Source organism: Bombus flavifrons, chromosome 13 (genome assembly GCF_040668555.2).
Source record: "Bombus flavifrons isolate JBK064 chromosome 13, iyBomFlav1_principal, whole genome shotgun sequence".
NCBI lineage: Eukaryota > Metazoa > Arthropoda > Insecta > Hymenoptera > Apidae > Bombus > Bombus flavifrons.
The window spans coordinates 2,056,959-2,083,477 of record NC_138454.1 but is presented as its reverse complement, the minus strand read 5'-3'; the positions used below and the strand labels follow the sequence as shown (position 1 = coordinate 2,083,477).

Here is a 26,519-nt window from a genome sequence, read left to right as displayed (position 1 = left end):
TTTCCGATATATCAATTACAAACACTGAGCCAGCTAATGAGAAATGTTTCATAGAACAGATGGTGGAATTGGAAACGGTCCAAAACTTGCGAAGAAATTTAACGTCGGATATGAAAATCATCAAAAAAGAAACGGAAAATGTAATTTCTGATATGACAGATGAGATACGACAAAGAAAATAGATGTTTATATTTATATAACTTAGATCCTCGATTCTCATTAACACGCGATATTTTCTTTGTACTATCATAGTAAATATGCGTCGTGAGGATTAGTCAATCTTTTTATTTTCCTCTGTCTACGTGTTATTACACTCGTGCATCCTCTCGATTTATCCATTAATCATTGACGCTGCACTTCGTCTCATTTTTTCGTCTAACATCCATTCAAACGATACGCGTTTTTCCCGCCACGTAATTAGCTTCTTTGTGTACCTTGCCCGTGATAGACGTTGGCCGACCTATAGATACCACGATACTTCTCCATTTTGCAACGCGTCGGTAAAAACAGCCCTGCGACCGCTGTACAATTTCTGATGCCTCCTATGGGAAGAAAATAACGACTCGCCGAGAATTTATAGCTTCTTCCTCTTCGAGTTCGTTGTCGATAACCGTCTGGAGCGGACTAGAAGGACACCAATTCCACGCGGAAACGAACGACTTTAACCCATTCGAGGTCGCCCTCTCATTACAAGACGATTCTCGGCCAATATACTTTCAGGTTCCAATGACTTCGTTCGTGGATTACTCGTTCTTTGACTTTCACTTTTTAACGAACGTCAATTACGAATTTTATACAGCTCCTCCAATAATTTCGTTCTTGTTTTTTTACCTTTCGAGGTGAATTCGTTTTTGACGATGAATTCAATGATATAATAACGCGAACTACAATACGCTGAAATTTAAGACAAATATTTAAGATTCTTCTCAAACTATGTGCAATGTATCGTCGATTGTATTCGATAAGTCAAAGCACAGGCGAGAAGCTACCAAGCTCGACTGGATCATTTTAATGTCTCCGGTCTATTTGGAATTATATTTGGATTAGAGGGTAGAACAGCCATTAACTCCCTGTAACCGGATTTCTCATATTATGATCTCATATTATGTGATAATTTTTCATGTCAATGAAAGAACCAACAACTAATGAATATCATAAATTGCCATAAGAAATGTACGGAAAATAATACTGCTGAGTAATACTATTAAAAAAATATAGATGATAACGCCATAAATAAATGGCACTATCTTTATTGCCGTAAAAAGATATGTGTACGTCATTGGCGTCGTGTTTTTCTTTGTAAGACGTAATAACGTAAAAACGTAATAATAATAAATCATTCTCAGCATAGTTCCTATTTTCTGCTTCTAAAAATCCAGAAACCTCCAAATTGTAGTTGTTCCACGTTTCAATCCGCACGGAAACGATACAAATCCAAAATCGTGCAAGTATTGGCGCATGTAAAAAGTGGCTCCACACGAATCGGTTCCCCCTCCGAAGAAGCAACATGGAGAACGTCGTCAACCGGTGGCTAACGTCCGAGCGGGTTAAGTATCCTCGTGGTAATAATTATTCTCGAAACGCGAGAGCGGCAATTAGCATCTCATTGGCTCATTTCTCGCTTATGCTAATGGGAGTATTATTTAAAGCGCGTGTGCGAGGGCAGATCCCTTCACAGAGGTCCTCTCACAAATGTTGCTCAAACTCTCGTATGCTTGCTTTGCTCTCTTCCGCGGTCGAAACAGCATAAGACCATTCCTCGTTTCATTTACGACGCCGTGGAAGATGTTTTGACCACCGTTTCCTCCGCCCACGACGCGAGATTTCGACCTCTAACGCGACTCCACCGCGTTGCTTCTTCGTGAAGATCATGGAAACAGCTGGAAAAATTAGCCATGAATTTGAACATTTGAGTGATGGATAGCAATGATTTTGAAAGATTTTTTAAAAGTTATATCGAGGTGTGGAGAATTAATTTTTATCGGTTACGAGAGAACAACACGTGAGAAATATTTTTTTAAAGAGCAGAAATTAGCTGATTCTTTAAGAGCTGAGCGGGGAAGTTGCGTAAACGTAATATTATTATCAGAAAAGCAAGTTAAAAATTTGCCTCGAATTTCATAAAATTGTTAAAATAAGCAAGTCTTTGGAATTTCTATTCATAATCACTTTGTTAAAAAAAAAGAGCAAAATTTAAAGCCATAAATTGATTGGAGAAAAACTTGTAAGTATTACATTGGCACAACGTTAAGCCTTGGTAAGTTAAAATTCCCCTCAGCACGAGAGGTATTTGTCAAAAATCATTATAAACTGAGGGATCTCTAACCATAGAAAAGCTTCCGATCTCCATCAAGATTGGCGAAAATAAGCCTACTAACACCCATCCAGATAACACGAAACAAGGGAGAGAGAAAGTACACGAAAGATAAGGTTCGATGGAATTAGAGGAACAGGAGGGGCGACTTAAAAAGAGAGTTTTCGAAGGCTACGCTGGATATTTTCGTGCCATCGGAACGCCTCAGATAAGATCCGCATGCCAGCTGGAAAACATGGATTCCAGCGGAACGAATGGAGAGCACGCTTTCTTCGCGGTCAAAGAATTCGCAGAGGGCGAACGTGGATTCTCGTTTTTAACCCCGAGGGAAACCCTTGACCTTCGTTGAATTGAGAGAACGAGCTCGCTACACGCCTTACCTTGTCCGCCATTGTATGTACGTGCCTCTTCCGGCGTGGAACAACTCCCCGACTCCGTTTTGCATGCCGTTGTCGAAGGTTAAAGGTAGAAGGAATGAAAGAAGAGGACTGCTCGACATTCGACGTACTCGCGATACAAGTATCGTTTGTCCGGTTCTGGGGCGTCATTCGTGTTCTAAAGACGAAGAAACAACCATACTGCCAAGACAGCTGACTTGAACGAGAATTATTTCGTTTTGATATCGAGGAACTTCGGGGAGGAAGAATCTACAAGAAAAAATGATAATCGAACAAAATATGTATAAGGTTTCAATTTTTATTTTTCGTAAGGAGTTAATACCGCTAGGTTCTTTCGATCATTTTCGATTCACTGATATTTTTCTAATGAAACGTCTTTTTTAGAAAAGCGTTTTGAATTTGAACAAAATATGAAAGAATTCTTATTGGTGCGACAGGTTTCTCATTTCAATTTTATGTTAAACATCTTTTTAAAACACCTTAAGCTCTTTTCGTTTGGAAAATTAATAATAAGATTGAAACAGAATTTTGTTTTCTTCGATTTACGAAATGAGTAAAAATACTTTATAAAATAGTCCAACTACTTGACTAGGAAATACGCTCGATAATTCTATCACTTCTCACAGATTAATAAGTCCATTTTTTCAGAAATCTCCTCCAATTTCTTCACTGTGCGGTCCAACGAGTCTTTCGAAATAAAGAATAATCCGAAACGATCGATTCAACCACAAATCGCACTACACGACAGAACGATTCTGAAGCTCGGAAACACTCAGGAACAGCGCAACAATTTCCTTTGTGTTGCACCGAGCTGAACCCAGCTGAAGCGAGGCTCCTTTTCTACGCTTTCCCGGGGCATTCCTGGGGACCACCACAGCTGTGTCGCATTTTCTGCCATCTCGAGCCCTTTCGTGGCTGTTCCCTCGACCGTGTCACCACGTCGTTTCCAGGCGACCTTTCCAATCAACAGACACAAGTCGTCGTCTCTCGCGTGTGTAGATCCGGACCTCTGTAACGGAGTACTCGTGGCGAAGCACTTTCCGTTCGGCGAAATAATCGCGGCAAAAACCGGGCTTCTGTCGATCGACGGCCATCTCTCGCGAGACAGAACAGAGAGAAGAAAGGACCCGTGTGTCGGCGAGAAAGGGGAGGGAAGAAAAAAGGACCCCGAGAAAGGATGAAAAGAAGGGGAACGAGAGGAGGCGGGCAAAGGGCGCGGACAGCAAAAACCGCGGACGTTACGTGCCTGTTCTTTACGATAGAAGCTCATTGCTCGTAGATTGCGATTTGCCACGGACTTAATGAAGCCACGCTACTGGCTTTTGCCGGCGAACGAGCTACGCCGATCCACGACTACGATTTTTCGATTCTCTTCGACCTTCCTGCACTTCTCGAATTTTTTATTAAATTCGATCCGTAGGTCTGTAATAGCGTTACTTTCGAAGAAATCAGAGAGGCAATGGTCATTTTTGGGGGGAAAATTCCACGACCGTGAAGATAGAGAAACGGTGTGCATGGTGATGAAATATATACGAGATTTGAAAATGATCCGGGCGACGATTTAGTAATTGATGATTAAACTGGTTTGTTACGATTGGGGTTTCTTCTACGAAACGCTTTGAATTATTGCATTTGTAATAACAGGTGTAATAATGGCGTAACTGGAGCAATAATGTCCGTGGAGAGAAACTTGAGCGCCCAAAAGGGAATAGAAAAGTGATCTCAAAGAATCGTATTAACTATCACTTCATTCTTTGATTAAATTCGGCTGGAAATTACAAATTTGAAATTTTAATTCAATTTCAAACTACATATCTTCTTCCTAACATTTCTTTAATAAATAATAAACTTCACCAAACCATGTGTTCAATGAACATATCAAAGAATCTACGTGAAAAGAAGACAGAACTGCATAAAACCTAAAAGGGACTTTATACGTTCGTTGAATGCAATAATATGTACTTGAACTACCAAATATGGAGGTAAAAAACATTCGAAAGCACGTAGTAACAGTTAATTCCAACGCGTCACTGCGAAATCATCGAAGCGTCCAGTCTCATTTCCTTTTAAAATTTAGATGAAACGCGTGTCTGGCCGTTTCATGCTTACAATTTATTTAATATCACGGATGCATAATTCGACGCGGCTCTTTCGATGATACGAAGCTACAGAGGCACACAACACCATCGGTAACTATAGTAAAATATATCTTGCTCGTTTTTTTCCTCTCGCGTGCTTTTCCCGTCCTTTTTCACGCGGTTCTGCGTTTTCCCTCCTATTTTTTATTTTTGTTCCATTCTGTTTCGATTTTTTTTGCATTTTTTTTTTTTTTTTTTTTTGTTTGATTTCGTTCGTTTTCTGTTTCAGCAGATCGAGACCGAGCGACAGTTGTGACAACAGCGGCGCGAGATGCGAGTCGGTACACCTTGCGTGGATGTTTGCGCGCGGACCGATGCCGTCCTGACAGCTCAGATAACGGGCGTGACATTTTGAAAAATTGAGGCCAACGATGCGAACAACGTCAACGAAATGCATCCTCGTCGTCCGTTTTCCTTCTCCCCCTTTTTTCCACCGCTGCACCACCACGAGCGTTGGCTTCGCGAAAAAAGCAGGAAAAAATGCAACAAAACAGAACAACAAAAAAAGAGAGCCAACGTGAAACAACGTACACCGGTTCACCATTAACACGCTCGATATATCCAATTTTGAATTACGAGCGAATATTCGAAAACGCGCGACACCTTTTTCCGAGCAGACGACGCGCCTCTATAAGGCCTTCACTTCGTTGAATGAACTTTATGATGAAATATCGTAGTGGCGGTTCGGTGTCGCTCTTTCAAGGATGGTTAGAAATCAGATCTGGAAACAAATATAGCCATAAATGTCTAATACGCTACTTTCCTTTGGGCCTCAACATTTTTACGTTCTCGACAATGCATTTTATATGATTTTATCGAAGCATAGGAGCGAAGTAATCGACATATCTATGTTTGTTTTCGTATGCAGCGTCAAAAGACATAAGCATTTTGAAAACATCGAACGTAAGCGTGTGTGTAAATTTTATTATCGAACAACATTCTGTTGTATTAATAAGAATTCATGTGCGGCCGTATATACGCGAAAATCGAAAGAAAAGGAAACTAAGTGACCAGAACAGGGACAGCGCTGTCTGGAAGATGGAATCCATAATGGCAGGTCGACGTTGAGCTGGTCCGAGCATCGATGGGCCTCATACACGTCCTCGACCAGCAAGGAATACACCCGAGATATTTAAAAAGGCCACTATCCGTTATCTCGATCGGAGAACGCGAAGGGTCGTTTGAAATATTTCTTCCTCCGGTGTTTCGAAGGTCTGCCATTCGAATGGCTGCCGGCCAGCGCACGAGAAAACAAAGGCGCACCAGCAACGTGTCCTCGTGTCTCGTTTCTTTTTTAATTATCACCCTTCCCTGGCTTCACACGCGTTTTGCTTTACGAGCTGTTCATACTGAATTTTCCATAAGTCTCGTAAGTTATGAATTTCGTAGGGAGTAATAACAATAACTCTGCACGGTCAGGATGTTTCTTTCTACAACGATGTAAAAGGACTAATTTACTCTCAGTTCGTAGAAGGGGGAGTAATTTTCAAATTTCTGACGAAGCAACTCCCTTTTTTTCAATTATCAAATATGCAAGTTACAACGTAGTTACAAGCTGAGTTTACGGAAGCTTCGTAGCAACGTCCGGTTTGATTTTTCCAGCAGTTTGTTTTCCCCTCCCTTAATTTCCATCGTCGATTAAACGTTTCCCGTATATAAGGCGTCGATCTTTTCCATCGTCATTCTTCAAAAGGAACGCGCCGGGTGGCCAGTAGCGATCGTCAGATAAAACAGAACGATTAGCCTTTGAATGAGTCGAGCGTACGGAACGAAACAAAGAAACACCAACGATAAAGAAAGAAAACGTCTATCGGTAAGGAAATTGTCATTCGTGGCTAGTGGAAAAATCTATATCGGTATGAACGATAAAATATATATATAACACGAATGTACTCACCAGCGAATCGACCTCCGGATCCGCGATGTAGTAGGGTTTTTCTTGTCTGATCTGTAACACACAAGCACACACGTAAGAATCTTTAACAATTAGGTTCGGTGGTAATTGCTGTATTAAAACTATAAAGACGATCGTATCTTGCCCAGTTGTATATGAGTACACGCGCGTTCCTTTATCTTGTACGCCCTGGTTCTCCTTCTCTTAGATCGATCCTTCGTTCCATATCCCTTTTTTACCATCATTTTATTCTATTCCCGTGCACCTCGTGGTTGGCCATGGGATTCGCTGTTCCAGCCTAGTGCCTCTCTCTAAGTGATTTCCTCCGCGTGCTTTCTCTTAATTGGACCCCTACAGTTCAATTCGTACGTATAGAAACGGAAACGCGTCGGTGAACGCGATGGAATTCTCTGAAGCGCGCGAGAGAACAGTTCCGACCATTGGGGATGCGTAAAAGAGGGGAAACGGTGAAAAACGAGAGAGGAACGAGACGAGGAGATTCTCAAGCATTTTCATGGCGCCGCATAGTGCCGATCAGAATGGAAACAGAATGCACGGGGGAGAGAGCTCGATGCCCGAGACCGCTCGATGCTCGGGGCCCGCTCTTAATTGGACCCACGGTGTTCTTACTGAAAGGAAGCGAGCCGGGATCCAAGGGAAAAAAGAAGGAACAAGACGAACGACAAATCTTGATGGAAGTACCGGTTAATCTCGTGGAATCCACCGACGGACCGCAGCAGATTATGCTCTCTCGACACCGAACAGCGCCATCTGATTAGATCGCTCGTCCCCGACTCTCGCATGAATATCGTTAACATTCTTCCCGCGCCGCTACGGTCCTCGATATTGTTTCTCTGATCGGTATATCGAAATAGGATACCCAATGAAGTTTCGTAATCAGTTCCCGCGGTTTTCTATGGGAGAAAGGAATTAAGAGGGTCAAAAATTGCTCCATGACGTGGAAGAACATTAAGTTTTCTTAATTTTCTCTGATATAGGTTCGACGTTTAACCTTCGTTCATTTCTTATTTCAATTTAATGTTGCTTCGTTAATGACGCGTGATGCTGACGAACTTATTGCTCGAATGTGTAAATTTGATAAAAAAATTTGATTGGATTTTCGTCATATCGACTTTTTCTCGTCGCCAATTTGACATCGAAGGACAAATCAATTTGGAACTATACATGATGGATGAAGAAAACGGCTATTAGAAATGCTTGAAGAATTTTAGTAATCGCATTAAAGCGTAATGAACAGGTTATAGTTTTCTAAAGTGCCACACATAATTCTTAAATTCCCCATCGAAATTCATCTCTCTGTGTTTCCTATTGCATAACAATATATAAAATCGTGTCTTCGGCGAATAAAAAATTTCCCCCGAATAATTCAGATATACAGAGTCGAGCGACCGAAAGGGGGAATCCAGGTGAAAAAAACGGGTCGAACGTTAAAATCGAATTACCGGTCGACGACGGAGATCGACGTACGAAACGCAATCGCGAGAATTCTGGGAACGGGTTCGAGAAGCGTATTCATGAGTCTGAATTCTGAATGGGAGTTCCTCTCGCATTGGGTGTATGGATAATGAAGGCGTCTCGTACGCTTCACAAAAATACTGTCAACTGTTCGTAGTGGGGAAACTAGTTCTTGCAGGGTCCTGTCACTGTAGTTTTTCGGCGATCCCCAAGCGGCAAACTAAACGCCCGTTCAGGTAGCCACGACGATTACAAATTGTAAGCAGTTTCGTCTCTTGTCTCTCTTTCTCTCTCCCATCCTTTCGAATTTCGTTCCTTATCATCAGCTATTCGACCACTGGTCACGAATAAACGTATAATTTATCGTCCTACCGTAGAATTTTACGTGGAACATGTAAGAAATAGAGATAGTATTGAGGTTAATCGTTTCGGTATAAAGATAAAGTAAAATCTACATGAAAGTTTGCGCCTTCTATCGTGAATGATTGAGACGACTGTATCACGGCGATTAGAGGTAGAGGGGCTGCGAGTGACAGCTAATTGAGCCCATGCATACATATGTATAAAGCAATACGAAAGCTATTAATGTGACGTTGTTCGCCGTTAAATATCCGAGATCGTCCATATTTATCGCACGCCAACTCGTGAATGAAACGAAGACACATCCGACTTCGACGAAGGCGCCCCGTTGGGGTAAACTTTCTCTAACCACGTGAAAATTTCGACGGCGAAGCAAAATATTACCGTTAAAAATATGAACGAAGTATATCTGAACACCTTCGTTTTTCTTTTCTTCGCTGTAGACAACAGCGAAAAGACGGACAGCCTGCTGGTGAAAAATAATAAATATAGAATACGTCAGAGAGAAATTCCGCGGGGCCTATATAACATCTTCATCGACCACGAGATAAAAATATGTATTGCGCGATAATATTTAGAAAATGTTCTCGCTCCGGCACGTCTATTTAGGACTAGCTGGTATGCACGTAGCCATTCGTGGTGTACGACGATCCCGTCGAGAGATATACGAAGCAGCTGCTCATCCGTCTGGCTGTTACTTCTGTTTCCTTGGCCATCGCTTCAGAGCCACCAAAAACGTACCTTCCTTCTATCCTAAACTTCCATCTTCGACCATGAAACGCAAATGACAGGAATTTGGAACGATTTGTCGAGTCATTTGTAAGAATTTGTCGGTATTCTACTAAAATCGACGAGAAATTAAAATAAAAGGGCTGTTTCGGAAGAATAGTCTTTGGGCTCCGAAACCGGTAGACTTTAACTGTCTTAGCACAATAAAACAAATTGCACTCTAGGTAACCTTCACGAGACCTCTGAACCTTGCCTGAAACGTCCGGTGGAAATAGCAAGCATACCACGTTTCAAAGTGGCTAGGCAAAAGGTACGTTGCCGCAATAAAACAATAGACAAAAGCCTGTCGAACCTGACTGGACAAGAAGATATATATTCGTCCCTTTCCACGTGACGTAAACCTAAACTTCAATGCTTGTTAACTTTCCCCGGAGGCCTTGATTCTGATGGTCACCCTTCGTAGTTTTACCTGGCGATCGTAAAGAAATTTAAAATAATTATCCAACTTATTATTTGAACGAGTGCCAATTCGAAATGGAATTGGAGTTACTCTGACGAACACGACATAGGAGATTGTAAAAGGAAACTATTTTGTCATAGACGCTATGATTATTTAATTGCCATTATAGAAAATAAAATAATGTTCTAAATTTATTAAAGTGTCCTATAGAATTATCTACTATTTAAATTGATCGTTGTAAAATTCCATTTACCTTGGTCGAAGTAGTTATAAAATTATGTGTGTATTTAAAATAGACCATAGGACAATCGATTGGTCTTCGAACGAAAAGATAACAATTGAGCGATTAGTAAAGATAACAGAGGGGAGCCAGGTGAGTGCAAAACATATGTAGTAATATGTAACAGTCTTAAATACCGTTTGTGGTTGAATAACGAAGAAAATAATTCTTCGCCGATAAAATGGAAGAATAATACGAAAACCAATGAGAAGTATTGCACTAAGCAATGAGCTTGAAAAATCTTACACAGCTTTCGCAGGTGAGGTGCGTTTGGTTAATTACCTTCGAATCGATCAGCACGCCGCGCCGTTCAAAGCATCGATAAGCCAGGAATGGAACCTGCGATCGTTCAACGCTCTGGAATTCTGTGTAATCGCGTTTAATTGCATCGTTTTATAAGCGGCCAATAAAGCGAGCAATAAAGTGCGAGTCTATTAAATTTTTCCATTCCACAAAATGAGAGAGAGACAGAAGGATTCGTAAAATCGTACGATTACGTTGAACAAACGAACCGACCTTCGCATGAAAAGACCGGTAGCGTAGATAACTCGATGATGCATCATCGATCTTTGGAAGCGACGATCACGCCTCTGGCTGCGCGACAAAAGAGATGTCGCGGATGCCGTTATCGCGATTATGATAATCCGGCTTTGCGCTTGTTTACACTACCCCTCGTGCTCGGGGCAGAGGGAATGAAGCGTCCTCGAATGCTACACGTCATCGATGCGGTTATCGAGACGCCGATCGTTAAAAATTATACGTGTAAACAATTCATTGATTCGTTCCTAATTGACTTAAGTCTGGTAAACCCTTTGAAAATTCTTTAACCATACAGATTGCATGATTCTATGAAAATGCCTATAAATGCTTTCACCAGAAGAAAAGAAGAGAGGCAAATAGATAAATTCCTGGGAAACGGTGTCCGCACGTTCGGGACGGGAAAGCAGGTAGCGTGCCTGTTTTGTGGTCGCATTAGTCAAGCCGTCTAAGTGCGGGGGCTAACGTTTTACAAGGGTTTAATGTCCCTGGAGGTGAAATCTAATTGCAACAATAAATCACAACGGATCCTTATGCGGCACTTTTCCGTATGTCTCCTTTCTATACCGTTATCGCCTTTACGAATTGGGTCAATGCAGTGACGTTGTACTGACGTTGCAGATCACCACAGTTCGAGTGTCTGAAAGAGTAATGACGTATGCGTTCCAGGTAGTGTGACTACCTCGTGACGTGGCTTAAACTTTAAGTCGTTGCCGCAGGCCACGCGAATAAATCCCCTTTTCGGTGCTAAGGCGAAGAATTTCGTCAAACGAGTTTTTCGATCGCGCAATAAAAGAGCGTCGATGCTCCCTTGGACGCGCGATTAATTTGGGCGCGGCGAAGCGCAACACATCGCAACGGGACGCCGACGAAAGCGAAATTTTCACAGCGGAGCGCCCACGGTGGGCACGAAAACTGGGACAGCCGATCCATCTGGTAAAAAAGGGCACAACAATGCGCGTAACGTGGCGCAGCGGGACGCTCCTGCGGTGCGCGCTGCTACGTCGCAGGCAGCCACTAGCCTGGGCTGAACGCGGAGAGGCCAAAACCGAATAGCTCGGAGGCAACGCGAGCGCAAAAAGGGAGCGCGCGGACCACGGGGAACTGGGTTGCGTGTGGAATGTATCGGGGCCCCATAGGGCACGCACGATGCGTGGACCGCACGGGATAATGCCAGGCCCCATTGAATAGATCAATTTACAATGGCAGAAAATGAGCAGCGCTCTCTCCACCGGCTGCGGAGCACCCCTTCTCTCTGCCCCCTCCAACGTGCTGTGCTCTCGCCACGGTTCGTCGCTTCTCACGACTTGGCGGCGGCGGTGGTCGTGCCGCGACTGAGACTGCGCATGCGCCGACCGCCACCGCCGAGCTACGACGCATGCGCCCGCTCCTGTGCCGCGCACGCAACGAAAACGAAACGCGGACGAATAATCCCGTGTACGCGAGGCGCGCGCGGCCCTTTTGTCACGCGCACCGGCCCTACTATATCTCTCTCCGTCCAAGTATCGACGGAGTGTAAAAGGGCTCGAACGACACGCCTCGAAAACCACCGCAAGAGGATTGTCACCTGCTTATCTTTTCACGTGTACCGCCGATGTGCGTGTACATAATCTCACCTCCCTGACCCCTCCACCTCTGACATTATAAAACGACCTGCCTAGACATCGGCGACGACAGATCGATGGCAAGTAAAGAACGAATGGGCGAGGCGGCGCGGATTTCGCTATAATCGCCGGTGTAATCTTCCCGTCAACGACCATAGACTAGGAAAATGAATTTAACTCTCATTATCGTGCTTACGAGCAAACAAGAAGAAACGAGAAGATGAATGTACAAAAAATTTCATAACGACCGTGTTGACTCGATATCAAAATTCATTATCTGTACTGGGAAGAAATGGGGGAACACGATCGCGACAACAGGGTAACCGGCTGTCCCCCTCGACAATTTGTTTATCCGCTCTGTGGGGACCGCGACGTAATCTCTGAATTAGCGAGACACGTCCCATGGGCGAGGGCATACACTGTGACACCACTTCCTCGTTTCGAAAGTTTTTCACGGCGTCGCGCAATCTTCTTCATCTTCTCGAAAAGATAGTGACAGAGGCGCGCGAGGCATAACGACGTCTCTTCGCGACGTTGCTCGCTTCCAACGGACAGAAAGGGAAATTAATTGCGTCGATAGCACGGTTGAAATACGAGGTCCCTGCGTGAAAGAGCGTCAACGAGAAAAAGAGATACGTTTGCACGGCGTGGATCGCCGCGGATAGGAAGGCAAACGAGTAAAAGGCGGCACGCAATTTACTACACGCGGCACAACGACGGTTCGCAATACGCGACCGCGTTGGGAGAAACGCGACGGAGCCTTCGGCTATCCTTCTTTCAATACTTTTTTCCTTTTCTCTGCTCTGCTCCCGCTCCGTCCCTCGTCCAACCGCGTAATACTATGCACCTTATTAAGATGCAAATGTCATGTCAATTTCGCAATCCTAACGGACTTCTTCGAGAATAGTACGCGCTGTTGTCTCGCTCGGTATAATGTCGACATGCCGCGGATAAATAATAGAACGGGTGAACGATTTAACGAGAATACTAGGCGATCGAGGATAAAGAAGAATCGCAGACATTCATAAACTCGGTCTTCAAAAAAAAAAAAAAAAAAAAGCGCGTAGTTTGTTTTCAAATTACATACACGACGCCGAAACAATGACGCAGCATGGAATTAACGCGAAGAACCAGGCTCACTCCTTATCCTACCTTGCGGCCAGGTTTAACTCTTATCGTTATCTGTGCGTATCCGTAGCTCGAGTCCGTTGCTACCGTGTTACCGACGCTCTATATTTGAACGTTACGACCTATCAGCTGATTTTTCCATCTGTGACGCGCTCAATGAAATCGCACGTAACCCTTCGTACCCTCTCGAACGTTTAAAGTCATCGAGAACCGCGCTCGCACGGCGCTCGTCTGGAATAATTAGCCAACCGTGCCAGGCAAGAGAAACGGAGGAGCGTCTCGTCGAAGGCAGAAGTGCAATTTTATGCAAAGATAACCCACGAACAGCGTGGCTATCTAGCTCTACGATATACATAGGCGTCGATATCCCTCAATCTAAATGTGCTGCATTCGTTTGCATCGACTAAACGCGCAAAGAACCACCAAGGCAACATTTTTATCGTTCGTACTGTCGGCTCGACTTAATCGCCTCCGCTTTGTTTTGTGTCTTTGCGAAACCGTTCTATCATTACCTATGAGAAACACCATCTTTTCCGTTTCTTTGCTACGAATCTTCGTTTTTCTATGCACGGAAAATCGATAATTTATTCGGGACGACAAATCCATCGACATCCCAGAACGTATACCATCCAGATAGAATTACGGATGTATACGGCTGAACGTGCTTGAAGACCGATCTACGAACACCTTTCTCGTCGGCCTGGGCTAAGGAACGTAGATGGCGAAACGGTGTGTTTTTAAAAGGCCGAAATGATTTCGCGTATAGGTTCTCCGGTTACCTACGCGTGTGTCCTTGACAGGACTCGCCTCAGGTGAGTTACCAGAGTGAGAAACGTCGACGAAGACAGAAATACCCAAGGGAGAAAAACTAGGAACGAAGAGTGAGAAAGTAGGAGGAAAGGAGCATGCCGCACGAACAACAACGTGAATACGAGTCTTCTTCCGGTTGGTTGGCCGCGGCAAACCACGAAGAACGCGGTTCTGAACGATCTTTCGCTCGGTGCTCGTCGTCGACTGGCTCGCTGGAATTCCTAAAAATAAGTCCCAACGATGAGAGCCAGCGCTGTTTTGGACCCTAAACATCCCACGGGTTACATCCATGGCCGTGCAACGCTATTTCGTTGTCGGAGAGGAAAGGACGTGTCGAGAGAGTCGTGACTCATTTAGAGCGGCTTCAAATCTTCCTCCCTTTCTTTTTCTTCCTCTTTTCAGAGACCTAGGAGAGGTTACATTTGAACATTCTCTCACGAAGCATCTGAGCGACGACGATGTTGTTGGATAGGATTGGGGAAACCAGGGGAGTGGACCGCTGTTTCTAGTTTTCGAATTACGAAGGGCGAGAGTATTTCGGAGTCCCGCGTTAGTTCTACCTAGGTTCGCTTGTGAAATTCGTTTATACTGACTTTAATTCTTTATGTTGTCTAAGTTCAACTATTCTTGAGAAGCTTTAATTTAAAGGAAAACGATTATTCGATTTTCTACTGTTTTTGTACTCGGAACCAAACTGATTTATATTACGTTTTATAAAATTACCTATTATAAGATCGAGATTTGTAATTAATATTAAATTTTCCAAAATCGAACGAACTTCAATATCGTAATTCTGTTATATAAAGTAGAAATTTGAAATAAAATAGAAATTTAAAATAAAATAGATAAAATAGACATAGATAGAAGGATAGAACCTTTAAAATAGAAATATACTTCCCTACGCTATCAATACGATGTCGATCGGATATTCAAAATATGAATTGAAGACACGTACCTGTTTAGAGAAGACAGCGATGTCCTCGTTGAAGCTTTCTGACGAGCATACGTCACCGCCCGCGACGCCGGGTTCACGCGGCGTACACGTCGCCAGCTCGCACTTCTCGAAAATCAACGCAAGAAGCGGGAACAAGGGGTGTCTGTAACACAGCAAGAGAAAGCCACGGTGAGATAAATGCCTGCAACCTACCAATTCAACCAGAACTCAAGCAAATGTATTTCATGAGAGGATTTCGAAGTATTAATTAACTCCATGACTGTCGACAAACTCGTTTCATTTCTCGAGCGACTTTTTTTTTCTTTTGAATACTCCTGCTTGACTTTTCATTTGGTCGACTTTCTTTTGGTAGAAGGAAGGAACACGGAGATGGACATGTATTTAACGTCTAATACATTTATCCGTAGAACGGAAAACGATATCTTTGATTAAAACGCGATTAAATACTATCGAAGATGCAGATAAGAGCCGCGAAAACAACGATGAAATGGTGAAAGCGGCGCTTATTGAATGCGTCTCTAGATAAAAGCAAAAAATGTGTTGTCCTCGGTGGTAAAAATAGCTATAACTTCTGGAATACAAGTATTTCGTTGTGTAATAAAATAATAGAGATTAGAGTGTTTTTTCTGTTTATCTAAATTATTTACTTGCGATATCAGCGTAATAAACTGTACGTAAGCGTAATACACTAGCGATTAATACTACGCGGGTATAACTATCGACGACTAAGGTGAAAAATTTGTAACAAAGGAAGTAAAAGTATATGAAAAAATACTTTATTTACATACTTTATAAAAACATCGTGAATATGCACAAAGATTTTCAAATCTTAAAATTTGTATACAAAAATTACAAATCGATCATAATATAAGTAATATAATAATAAAGAGAAACATTTTACCTGCCACAGATATATCATTTCTTCTTTCTCTTATCTTTTTGTTTTTTTTTTTAATAAGTTGTATCATATTGAGTTGACAACTAAGTGATTCCGGATTTTGTCATTAGGTGGCAATATTTACATTTGCAGAAACTACAAGCGACTAAAATTGATCGTCCTGTATCAATATTTTTAATTCCATTGCATAGAAGTTTCCGATTATAGAACGACTCGATTCGCAGGCCAATCAACGTTCACCAAAAAATAACAATCGTTCGTTCGTGTTAAAGTCGTAAGGTGAATCCTTTCGCTGTCCGACGGCCAGCGTTCTTACGAGCGTTGTCCGATAAGTCCATCGACGTTTACACGTAGCTCGTGGCCGATTCACGTGGTTTTTCGCCAGGGGCGACGATATTTTTCTTCTCCCGGCGAAGCTTTTCTAATTGAGTGATTGCTCTGCGAGCAAACGAATGTCGTCGTCGCGCTCGTTGAAAGAAACCGAAGAAAAGAGAAAAGAGAATGGAAGAACGCGTCAATTAACGAAGGTGTTCGATCGACGTGTTGCCATAAAGTCTCGCCTTAGGTTTTCTATTTCGCGCCTTAATTATCCCGTTTCTTGTATCGACGCGATCGTGAACATCCGCCGCAAGTTGTACTTGCACTAAACGCTTTTATTTCGAACCAAGGGGCGAAAAGAATATTTCCATGGTGTTCTCAAGCATGTTGCGCACCGAGCGCGGTTACACCGCGGCATTAGGAGGATCACCGGATAAGATAAGATTAGTCGATGCTGGTGCAACCACACGTTGCAACCGGGAAGGGACCGAGCTCTTGATTTAAAGTGCGCGCAACACGAGTGTATCTGTATAAAAAAAAAAAAGAGAAGGAAAAAATAGAAACAGATATACCCGTGACGATTTACGGCCTTTCGGCTTATGATTTACAACGTATATGTAAATAGTTGATTGCAAGATCGAGCTTAAGGCAAGAAAGGCTTATTAGTATTTTTAAACGTAGTGCGTAATAAATGAACAAAGCAGAGGAAAAGGAAATGACCGCCAAGTTAGTCTAAGGATAATGCTACCTCATTTGCTAAGTTATTGATGTGTGTGCTCGTAAATTATTTATTTTTTTATTATTTTCTGTTCTTCTTTAATTACTACAATTCTTTCTGATTTGAAAAGACGGCGAGTTTCCTCGCGTCGTGTGTATATCTTTCTTAATCAGGTATATAGCTATCAAAAACTATACAAGTATATACGATATTATTTTCTAGATTATATGAATGGTTATTGTTCGATATCCTACCAGCAAGTAGAATTTCACAGAAGGCACGATACGGGCCCGCATTTCTTCCGAAAACCCTGACAACGTGCAGCAGCCTTAATCGCTCAATTATCGTGCTCTAATCGCCAAACAATTCCCAGCGGGAAACGAACAATTTCTCGGTGGTGCGGTCACAGGCAGAGGATAGCGAAGAGAAAAGAAAAAAGAGGAAGAGAAAAGGGAAAAGCACGAAAACGACCTTCTTCTCTTTCTTACCACCTTTCCTACCAACGAAAGAGAGATGAACGAATTTTTACGCGGCCTCGGGAGGTCTCGAGACGAATCATCGACGAAACGGCTACACGGTGGAACCAAGATACGTGGTAGCACTATGGGCAGAGGCATTGTGTACGCATGGTAGCGGGTCGCGTCTCGCGGCGTGGCAGACATAAAACGAATCGGAACGAATTTCGACAAATTGACGCGGAGCCGCCGCGAGCAACGACTCTGCGAGTCGAGCCGAGCTGAGCTGAACCGTCTAGCCGACAAAAAAAACGAGCTTCCCTCGTGCCCTCTTTCGTTCTCTTTTCTTCCATCCACCACGAAGCCCTCCGTATATTTTCAAACCCCAGTCCCATCCTGTTTTTAATTCCAAACCGGAGAAAAAACAGAGAAAAACTCCTCCATTTTCTCTCCATTTGTTGAATCGTTCTGCGTTTTCTATCGTATCCCGAAAGGGGTTTCTATTTTCACCTATTAGCCTAATCGCAACGGGTACCAACAAAACGGCCGAATGAACACTGGTAAATCGCAGAAGGAAAAGCAAAGTTAAATGTTGGCTTGTCTCGGCCGTGCTTAATTATTGCGTAACATGTATCAACGGATCATTACCGTCACTCGTGAAACAATGGAATTAAACTATGTGCGTGTTTATTGACGCCGAGGGAAAAGAGTGGCGTTCTTTTCGTCTCTGGAAGATTGTATCGATTTAATTAGTGCCGCGTGGTTGAAGAAGCTCACTCGGTTTTGCAATATTATGGATAGAACGATTATCGTGGTATTCGCGATTTATGATATCGTACATGCATAAGTATATACATAAATATGTGGCTGTCGAACTTCCTAGGACCAGTCGTTTCCGTAATTGGAAGTTTGATCGTTGTACGATCGCAGAAGGGTGGGTATTATGAATTTTAATGAACCGTGAAGCAGGTCTACTTACAACGTGCTAATTAAAAGCGTAATTCTTAATACAAGACCGTGCCTGCACTGTGCGTAATTGCTCAATAAACGTCTACTTCTGAATGCGTATTGGGGAAAAAATATCGGGTTTCCACCTGTTATAAACGTACAACCTAACAAACACCGAAGCAGCGCAAAAAGGACCAACATAAACGATCACTTTCACCACATATATGGCCTGATCGTCACAGGTTCAATCTCGCCGCACCGATCAACCACAAATACCTAACAATAAAACCTACTTTTATCCGATCGAACAACGAGCCGTTTAACGGACAACAACCTTGGAACATCCGCGAACAATTACGCTTATACTCCAAAGCATAAAGATAACAAAGTAAAGGTACTAACCACTGTAACATGAAAAAAAAAGGAATTATAAAAGTAGCGTCCTTTTTTTTGTACGGGGGAAAATTAAAAGCGGTTTCAGCAGGTTCTAAAAAGGAGCGTGCGGTTTGTCTTTCGTGCAATCAGGAAAACCGCCGCTATGAATGGAGGTGCACGCTTCTTAAGCGATCGCGGTGCAGCAAAGTGCAACGTCGATGACAAATGACGGGTCGGAACGAGGTGTCAGAATGACGGAACCGCAGAACGTAATGATATGATTGTCCGTTGAACGCGGAGGATATTTGCGGTTTTGTGGTTTCCGCCCTCGATTCCTAGTCCCCGCCGAACCCCCTTTTGCCCTTGCCGACCCAGCCCTTTTTTATATGCGGCCATCGGCAATTTCACGCTGTGATTCGACCAGTTACGATACACACTATTCGGTGGTGCAGTGATTCCGGGATTCGTCAACATCGTGCTTTTTACGCCGACGTTTTTCTGTGGAACGTCTGTAACAGTGGTTAAGGCAGCATGGTTATTATTAAGCGTGGCGAATCGCGGTATTAATTGGGCGTAAAAGGTGGATCCATGGAGAGGATCACGGAGATTTTCTGTGGTAAATCAGAAGTTTCTTCGTTTGATGTTACATTCATTTCGAATTATTTTCAGTTCGGATGGTTTCAGCGAATGATATTGGATAATTGGATGATAGTTTTATCTCGCTACGAAGGAATTAAACTTGGGAAAGAATTGTTATTTGGTTATTCGGTGTTTTCCAGTATATAAAACTGGACAATAGAATGGCGGATTGAAGATACGGACAAATATTATCCGAGTACAGAAAAAATTTTTTTAGAAGAAGATACATGTTAACGTATTAATCTGTTTAGAGAGGGTTGAGAATTCTATTATTCCGATATTCCAAACACTAGCTGGCCTTTTAGACGCGTGCAACGCGTGAGAAAACTGAATGGGAATATACGTATCCTAATGGTTTAGCATTCCTACGCGTCGAGGAAAGTTTATCAACACGTATTAATCAACATCAACGGCGAATTGAAATATCGAAATGCAACCCTCGCAACACGGCAAAGCGAAGCGGCGGCAAACCGTCGCTGGTGAAAGTAAACTCTGCTTAGCATATCTGCTCTTGTGCGCTGATTTTATCGCGGCTTAAATAAAAACAACGGAAATGCGCGTTGCCGATAATAAGAGATAAAGGTGGCGGGTTGAAAATCAATCGCGATATTATATTTCCCGAAAACCGCGATCTTATTCAATGTGGTTCATCGAAATGTCCACAGGTGGTTTTTGCAGCTGTTTCCTTGTTCCCTCAAAGGAAACTGCTATCAAGCGTCGAACCTTCTCTAATGAAACACTATCGCTTGTCGATATTAAAATCGAATTTAAAATCGATTTTAATGTAGCGAGAAACTAATGGTCCACATTTTTGTCTTTTCTATTCCTCTTAACTCTCCTGTACCTCTCCGTTCACTACTTTTCACTACTGGTATCTGATATCAAACTAACGGACTTCTATGTAACCAAATAAATGTAATAATTGCTAATAACCAAGTAAATAAGTAAACCTGGATTTTTCCGAACACGAAAAGTGTTTTAACCGTTTGCCAAGGGGGAAAAGCCAGACACGTATGCTAGGTACCGAAATAAAACCTCGGGATCCTGTTTTACCGGGTGGCTGTCTAACTGCAACGCGTGTGATGTAATCATAGAGCCGACGCGCACCGATCAATTCCATTAAACAGTGCATTAATATTCATTAGCCGCTCATCTGCTAAAACGTCACTCTAATGCACTAATTATCGTCAATCAGAAAAATGGAATATTAAACAAGACCACAGTCCCGTGCTTCAGCGTACGAAATCACGAAGCACTTTGAGCGAACATGGAACGGACAAACGCCAAACGTGTGTTCCGCGGTGTGCTGCCGAAGAGAGAGAACGAGAGATTTGCGTAAGACGTCTAATCCATAAATGACTCGGCCAATCATGCTCCTTGCATAAGGATCCGAGTCCAGCCGTGATTGGCAGATTCGCTTGTGCGTTACGTCTGCCTGCCAGACTTACGTAAAACTCTTTCGTGCAATCGCCGTGCAACCGTAAAACCATAGCAAAAATCAACGCTCGTTTCGAATAAATTTTTTGCATTTCCCCCTTCTTATTCGCTGTTAATCCGTCCATGATAACATCTTCAACGAATAGAATTTTTGATAGAAATTTGATAGAAATTTCGCCGATCAGAGATTAATAAAAGGAGAGTGTAGTTTGTTAATTTGGCACTATCAGGTGATCTCTTGTTTGAGTACAAATGAGTAAAAAACAATTCATGTATATAATTGGAAATTACATGATTGGCGTTCAGGTTCGGATAAGTAGATTCGATTGGCAAAGTGCATTTAATTGGGCATTAATAATTTATTTTAATAAGTGGAGACAAGGTGTTAGATTTACTATCTACTGTAAGGTATTAGATTTCTAATATCCTGTCAGAGAACGTACGTTAACGCGTCGTGGATTAGACGTTTTATCGTTAACCATGCCGGGCAATTTGCGTGACGTATTCTCGCGTTAATCTCGAAAGGGTTAACCAATTGCTTTCCGCGACTTCACATCCTAAATCACCACTATTCTCTGTAATCTCGCGCTGTCCATCCAAAATAGACAGACTATCAAATAAGGCAACGATCCGGTCGCTGTCTTCGCAATGTCCAAATAAATCGTCCACAATTTCCACGTCTAAACGAAGACAGAGACGAGTCGCGGTGGCGAATGAGAGCGGTATAGACGACAGCAGCAGGTCGATTTCACCTGAACGACTCAATCGGCTTGGACAAGCGTACACGATCAGTTTGTAAACACGAGTTTATCAACGAGCAAGGAAATGAACGGCTTAGAAGGGGCTAAACGCCGCCTCGTAACGGCCCTCCGAGACGGTTGCGAGAAAGCGCTGGAATCCATTCGGGATCGGCGGCCAGGGCACACGACGAGTGGACAAATTACAGGGTACACGAAATAATGAGGCTCCCGTTCTAGGATGTATACCAGAAATCGGGCCATCTCGCGGCTATAAATCACACGGAACACGACCGAGCCGCTTCGTAAAACGGCCAATTGACGAGTTTCAGAGCCTGCTGGGAGCGTGGCACGAGGCACAGCCTCGAAACGCGTTTGCTCACCATATCCACCTTCCGCCATCGTTTCCCTCAATCACCTTTCACGCGTAGATCTATGTTTTTCTCTTTTTATTAATCTTCTCATTTATTTTTTGTTGAAATATGTCGATATATTGCCAGAGTTGAAGCGCAATCCATTAAGGTTAGCTATTATTTTTCTGAGCTGCGAATCCAACGCGGTTGATACGAAAAAACGGGAAATTATTCGGTGGGAGAGTCGTAGAAAGCGTCTCTCGATACGAGCTAAAGCTAAAGTTATTTTACACTCGCTTCCCAAAGTTGATATCGAGTACCTTTCATAAATCGTATTCTGTCGTTACGCGTTCCGTTACTTTCATTTATCATCGTACTCGCTTCGACGTTTTTTATCTGCAAGATTTTAGATCGAGGGAAATCTTGAACTTTGAGATTCAGAGCAGCTTGGAATTTCACCGCGAGTATAGAAATTCACGTACGCGCATACCTTAGTAGGAATGTCGATTACCATATGCTGAATTATGTTATTACTGGAAAATGGGCTGGTGCGTATTGAAAACACGCAACTAGAATTTTAGACCACGTCGCTTAGCCACGCAAACTATTAAACGCGTATAATGCGAAAGAAATGCAGGATCGTAAGATAATTTCGCTCGCGGTAAGAAGTAATATCGAAGAGAGAAAAGCGGACAGCATGGCGAAAGATCGAAAGTTGGACCTCGTTTCGCGAACGAAAAAGAACGACTCTGGCGGATCCTCTGAATTTGGCTGGCTGGATCATGAATCATCGGTCGGGGACTCGTGTACGTGTGCACATTCGAAATTTATTTTATTCGTGTAGTCGAAGGAGGGGAGGAAAGTTCAATGGAAGAAGAACCTTCCACGACGCGACAAGAAACCCGAACGCGTTGAATATTAAAAGTTGACACCGGCACGAAGGTTTTGTTTCTTGATAGTAACACGGTGAGAAGCACACACGACAAGGAATATGCAAAGAGAAAGAGAGGAAGGGGAAGAAGGTGTTGCAATAAAGAAATAAACACGTAACGCGTCATGAATTTTCATGTAAATCACGTGTCCATTACGATTTATCAAACCCCATTGTAACGCTGCATTCCTCCATGTCAGCCGATGTATAGCGAAATTACGAGCAGATTAATGCCGATAGGGGCGTATTAACACGAGTGCCGGCGTTAAACGGTCGTCTCTAAGTATTAACCGACCCCCTTCTGATAATAGATTTTAATTCGACCGATTTTAAACGCGCGTTTTAATTGCGCGACGCTCCAAGGTTCGTGCACGTCGATGGACTTCGAACTCTTATCGTTGCAATCGTACGCAATACCACTCTTCCCTACTAGACGTTTTCAAATTGCCTATAATTCTACCGGTTGATAACGAAAATCCTTATCAAACGATAATTCAAGTATTTAGGTATTTATATACTTTTGGGGGGGGGGGGATTACAAAATCTTCTTTATTTTTCGAGAACATGAGACTTTTTGGGGCGAGTTACTAAGATAAGCCAATGAATGAGCTTGCAAAATGATCGATAGATTGCAAATTTTTATGTTTATAAGAAATTTAAAGATGTAGAAAATGTACATAGAGAGTACATAGATCGCAAATAATAGACGAAGATAAAAATAAAATGTAAAATATCCGAAGTAAAGTAAACGAAACGGATTCCTACTTAGATCCTACTTTTCTATTTGTGTCCATAAAAATATCAATTTGCGTAAAAATTCACAGTCTGCTAGTAGATCATACTGTCCGAGAAGTTCTTAATTTTAATAGCAAAATGTACGATGTATGTGTAACTTTTCGGAAATCAAATGATTACTCTAAATGGAAATTAATTTGATTAATTTAACTATTGTCGACAAATTTCTTCCTTTTTAAATACTTATAAACGCGTCTATGTGTTAGTACTTAACGTTAGTACTTAACTTAACGATTTGTACATGTTACAGCATAATTGTTTGGTTTCTACATGTTCGCCGTTCTTCTTTCATTACACTTTTATACTTATGTATCTTATACTTGACCAAGTAACGAAGATTATTATATCATGTAAGCATCTTTTTCATATTACTTACGCATATTATTGCATCTAGCCATACGTGTGACAGAACTATACGTATCATTCAAACACACCGTCACGTGTATTATCCTTGAACGTTATACGTAATTCGTTAACTCGCCTGTTATTATACTCTACACTATATGGTTAGATTTCATCATTGCGACCGCAATACACCTTGTCATTTATTCTTACAGTTCGTTTTACAATTCTATATCTCGCGAAAAACTAAAAAAAAAAAAGAAGTATAAATATTCGAGACTGAGAAAAATCATTTACACTTTACACTCTTTTTACCTTATTTTATTACTACCTGCCCAATACCTCGATAAAAGTAAATAAAAAATCAATACTTATTTATTATTTGCTCTCCGTATTCCATTTTATTTCAGTGAAAAATGAAAACACCGATGATGTACATAAAAGAATAAGAAGTTTCGTCTACTCGTCACTTGGAATTAACTTACCATGCTCTTTATATTTTACTATTCTGGATTTTATGACAGGTACAGAAAGTGGACGATAATAATGATAAAAATATTCGTCGCTTACTGTCTGTATTTTCCAATTGTATTTCGCTACTCCATAATACTAACGAAAGGAAGGATAATGAGAATAAAAATCTTCAAGCCGGGAAAAGAGATAGAAAGATGAGGAGACGAGAGAAAGAAAACAGAGAGTAAAGAGGCAAACTCACCCATAAATCGCGTCCTTGTCGCGTTTGTGGACATCGGGTACCGCAGATGCTGCAGCCGCGGCTGCCGCCGCGAGAACGTGTTGGGGTGGTTGCGGCGGGGGCGGTGGATACTGGGGATGTGCAGGTCCCATACTTCCGAGGTGTGGACTGTGATGGAGACCTGGTACACCTCGGGCGCTCCCGTGCGGATCGTACAGCCCTGCGCCACCTCCGCCACCTCCGCCCTCGAGGTAACTCCCGTGCAGCCCGCCGTCGTCATACTGAAACCACCAGAAAGCGAGAAAAAAAAATTAGTACGAATTATCGATCGTATGTATTCGCGTATACACACGTATATACCATATGTGTGAATATCCGTATATGTATATATGTAAACGCGTAACGCAGTGCTCGTAATTAACGCGAGACCCACACCTTGACTACTGGCAGATGTTCGAGGCGACCGAAAAAATTACATCGGCCAAATAGTATCGACCAGAAGGAAATTTACCATCGTTCTTAACTCGAGTGAATCATTTTACGTGTTACGAGGTTAAAACAGGCGACGCTCGGTTTCATTCAGCTCGAAAAAGTTGTTAATCGAACGTAATTACGAGACTAGTTGGTATCACGTGTTCGCGCAGTTTAAAGCAGCCTTCGCACGCTGATACATATTGCTCTTATTGACTTCTCTAGTTTTACGAGGTTTCCTGAAACTATATCGGAATTAGATGTCGTTCGTTAGCTAGATATAGCAGTACTTCGATAACTGACCGTTTCTATCCCAATCGATTCTTAGAATTGATTTCGTGCAACAAGACTCGTATATATTTTATTTCCATTTAATAGAAAACAGAGACACATAGCGCAATTAACTATTCGTGTCCAATTCAATGAATTTCTGCCGATTGAATTCATGTATCCGAACGTGAACTTCTGTTAGTTAATCATAAATGTACCCAGGCTACGTTATATATTTGCGATCGGTAGATTTTATGTGACGCTATAATATACAAATAGGAAAGAAAGAATAAGCCAAAATTTATTTTTGATAAATATTCCTTATTATCACCCGTTAGATGACTGTGACCACAGATTGGAAAATTATACATTGGAAAATTATATTTCAAGCAAATATGAAGCATCAAGCACGCATGGATATTTTAGCGTATTGACTGTATGTGAACGACAAATTCTAAACAATAGAGAGAACCAATAAATTTCTATTATATAAACTACTTATTTTGATGATAACTAAAAATAAGTAAAAGTTTACTATACTCGAGATTTCCATGTCACCTGCGATAACTGACCCGATAAAGTCTCCCCTGATAGTCAATTAAAGATGTACTACATACTCATTCCTCTATCGATGTAAGTAATTTTTACTACCGATACATCGATACCATTACATCCAAACATAATCATCCAACTATCGCAGGATCGATAGAAATCGATGATGGTACTGCAGTACGTATCATCGTGTGCAGATCGTGTAATATACTCATGGACTGTTTCTGTTTCGTCGGAAGCGCGTACGCGAGCTTTGAAATACCACTTCGCGGAAGCGGCTACTCCTCTATTATCAGCCATCATTATTATCCCGCCTTAGCGGCTCGCGATAATCGCGATAAGTTCGCGCAGATTAAGATATCGAGATGAACGTAAGTGAACCTTCTAACGAAAAACGAGCAACATTGTTTGTTAATACGCTTTTAATTAGCAAGGGCACGAATGAGCAGCAACAGCGAGACACATTTATCTCTGGCTTATCTAAGCAACGCTCGACTTTGATA

General features: G+C 42.2%; 1 protein-coding gene across 5 annotated transcripts in view; it reads right to left on the bottom strand.

Annotated features, from left to right (window-relative positions):
* Positions 1-26,519, bottom strand: part of hth (Meis homeobox homothorax) — a 502,527-nt gene that overhangs the window by 463,006 nt on the left and 13,002 nt on the right. For all 5 annotated transcript variants that reach the window (XM_069126288.1, XM_069126289.1, XM_069126292.1 and 2 more), the window contains exons 2-4: positions 24,745-25,004; positions 15,084-15,225; positions 6,748-6,798 (exon numbers count right to left, since the gene is read on the bottom strand). In XM_069126288.1, the coding sequence (XP_068982389.1) occupies positions 6,748-6,798; positions 15,084-15,225; positions 24,745-25,004 (453 nt within the window). The remainder of the gene's footprint in view (positions 1-6,747; positions 6,799-15,083; positions 15,226-24,744; positions 25,005-26,519) is intronic.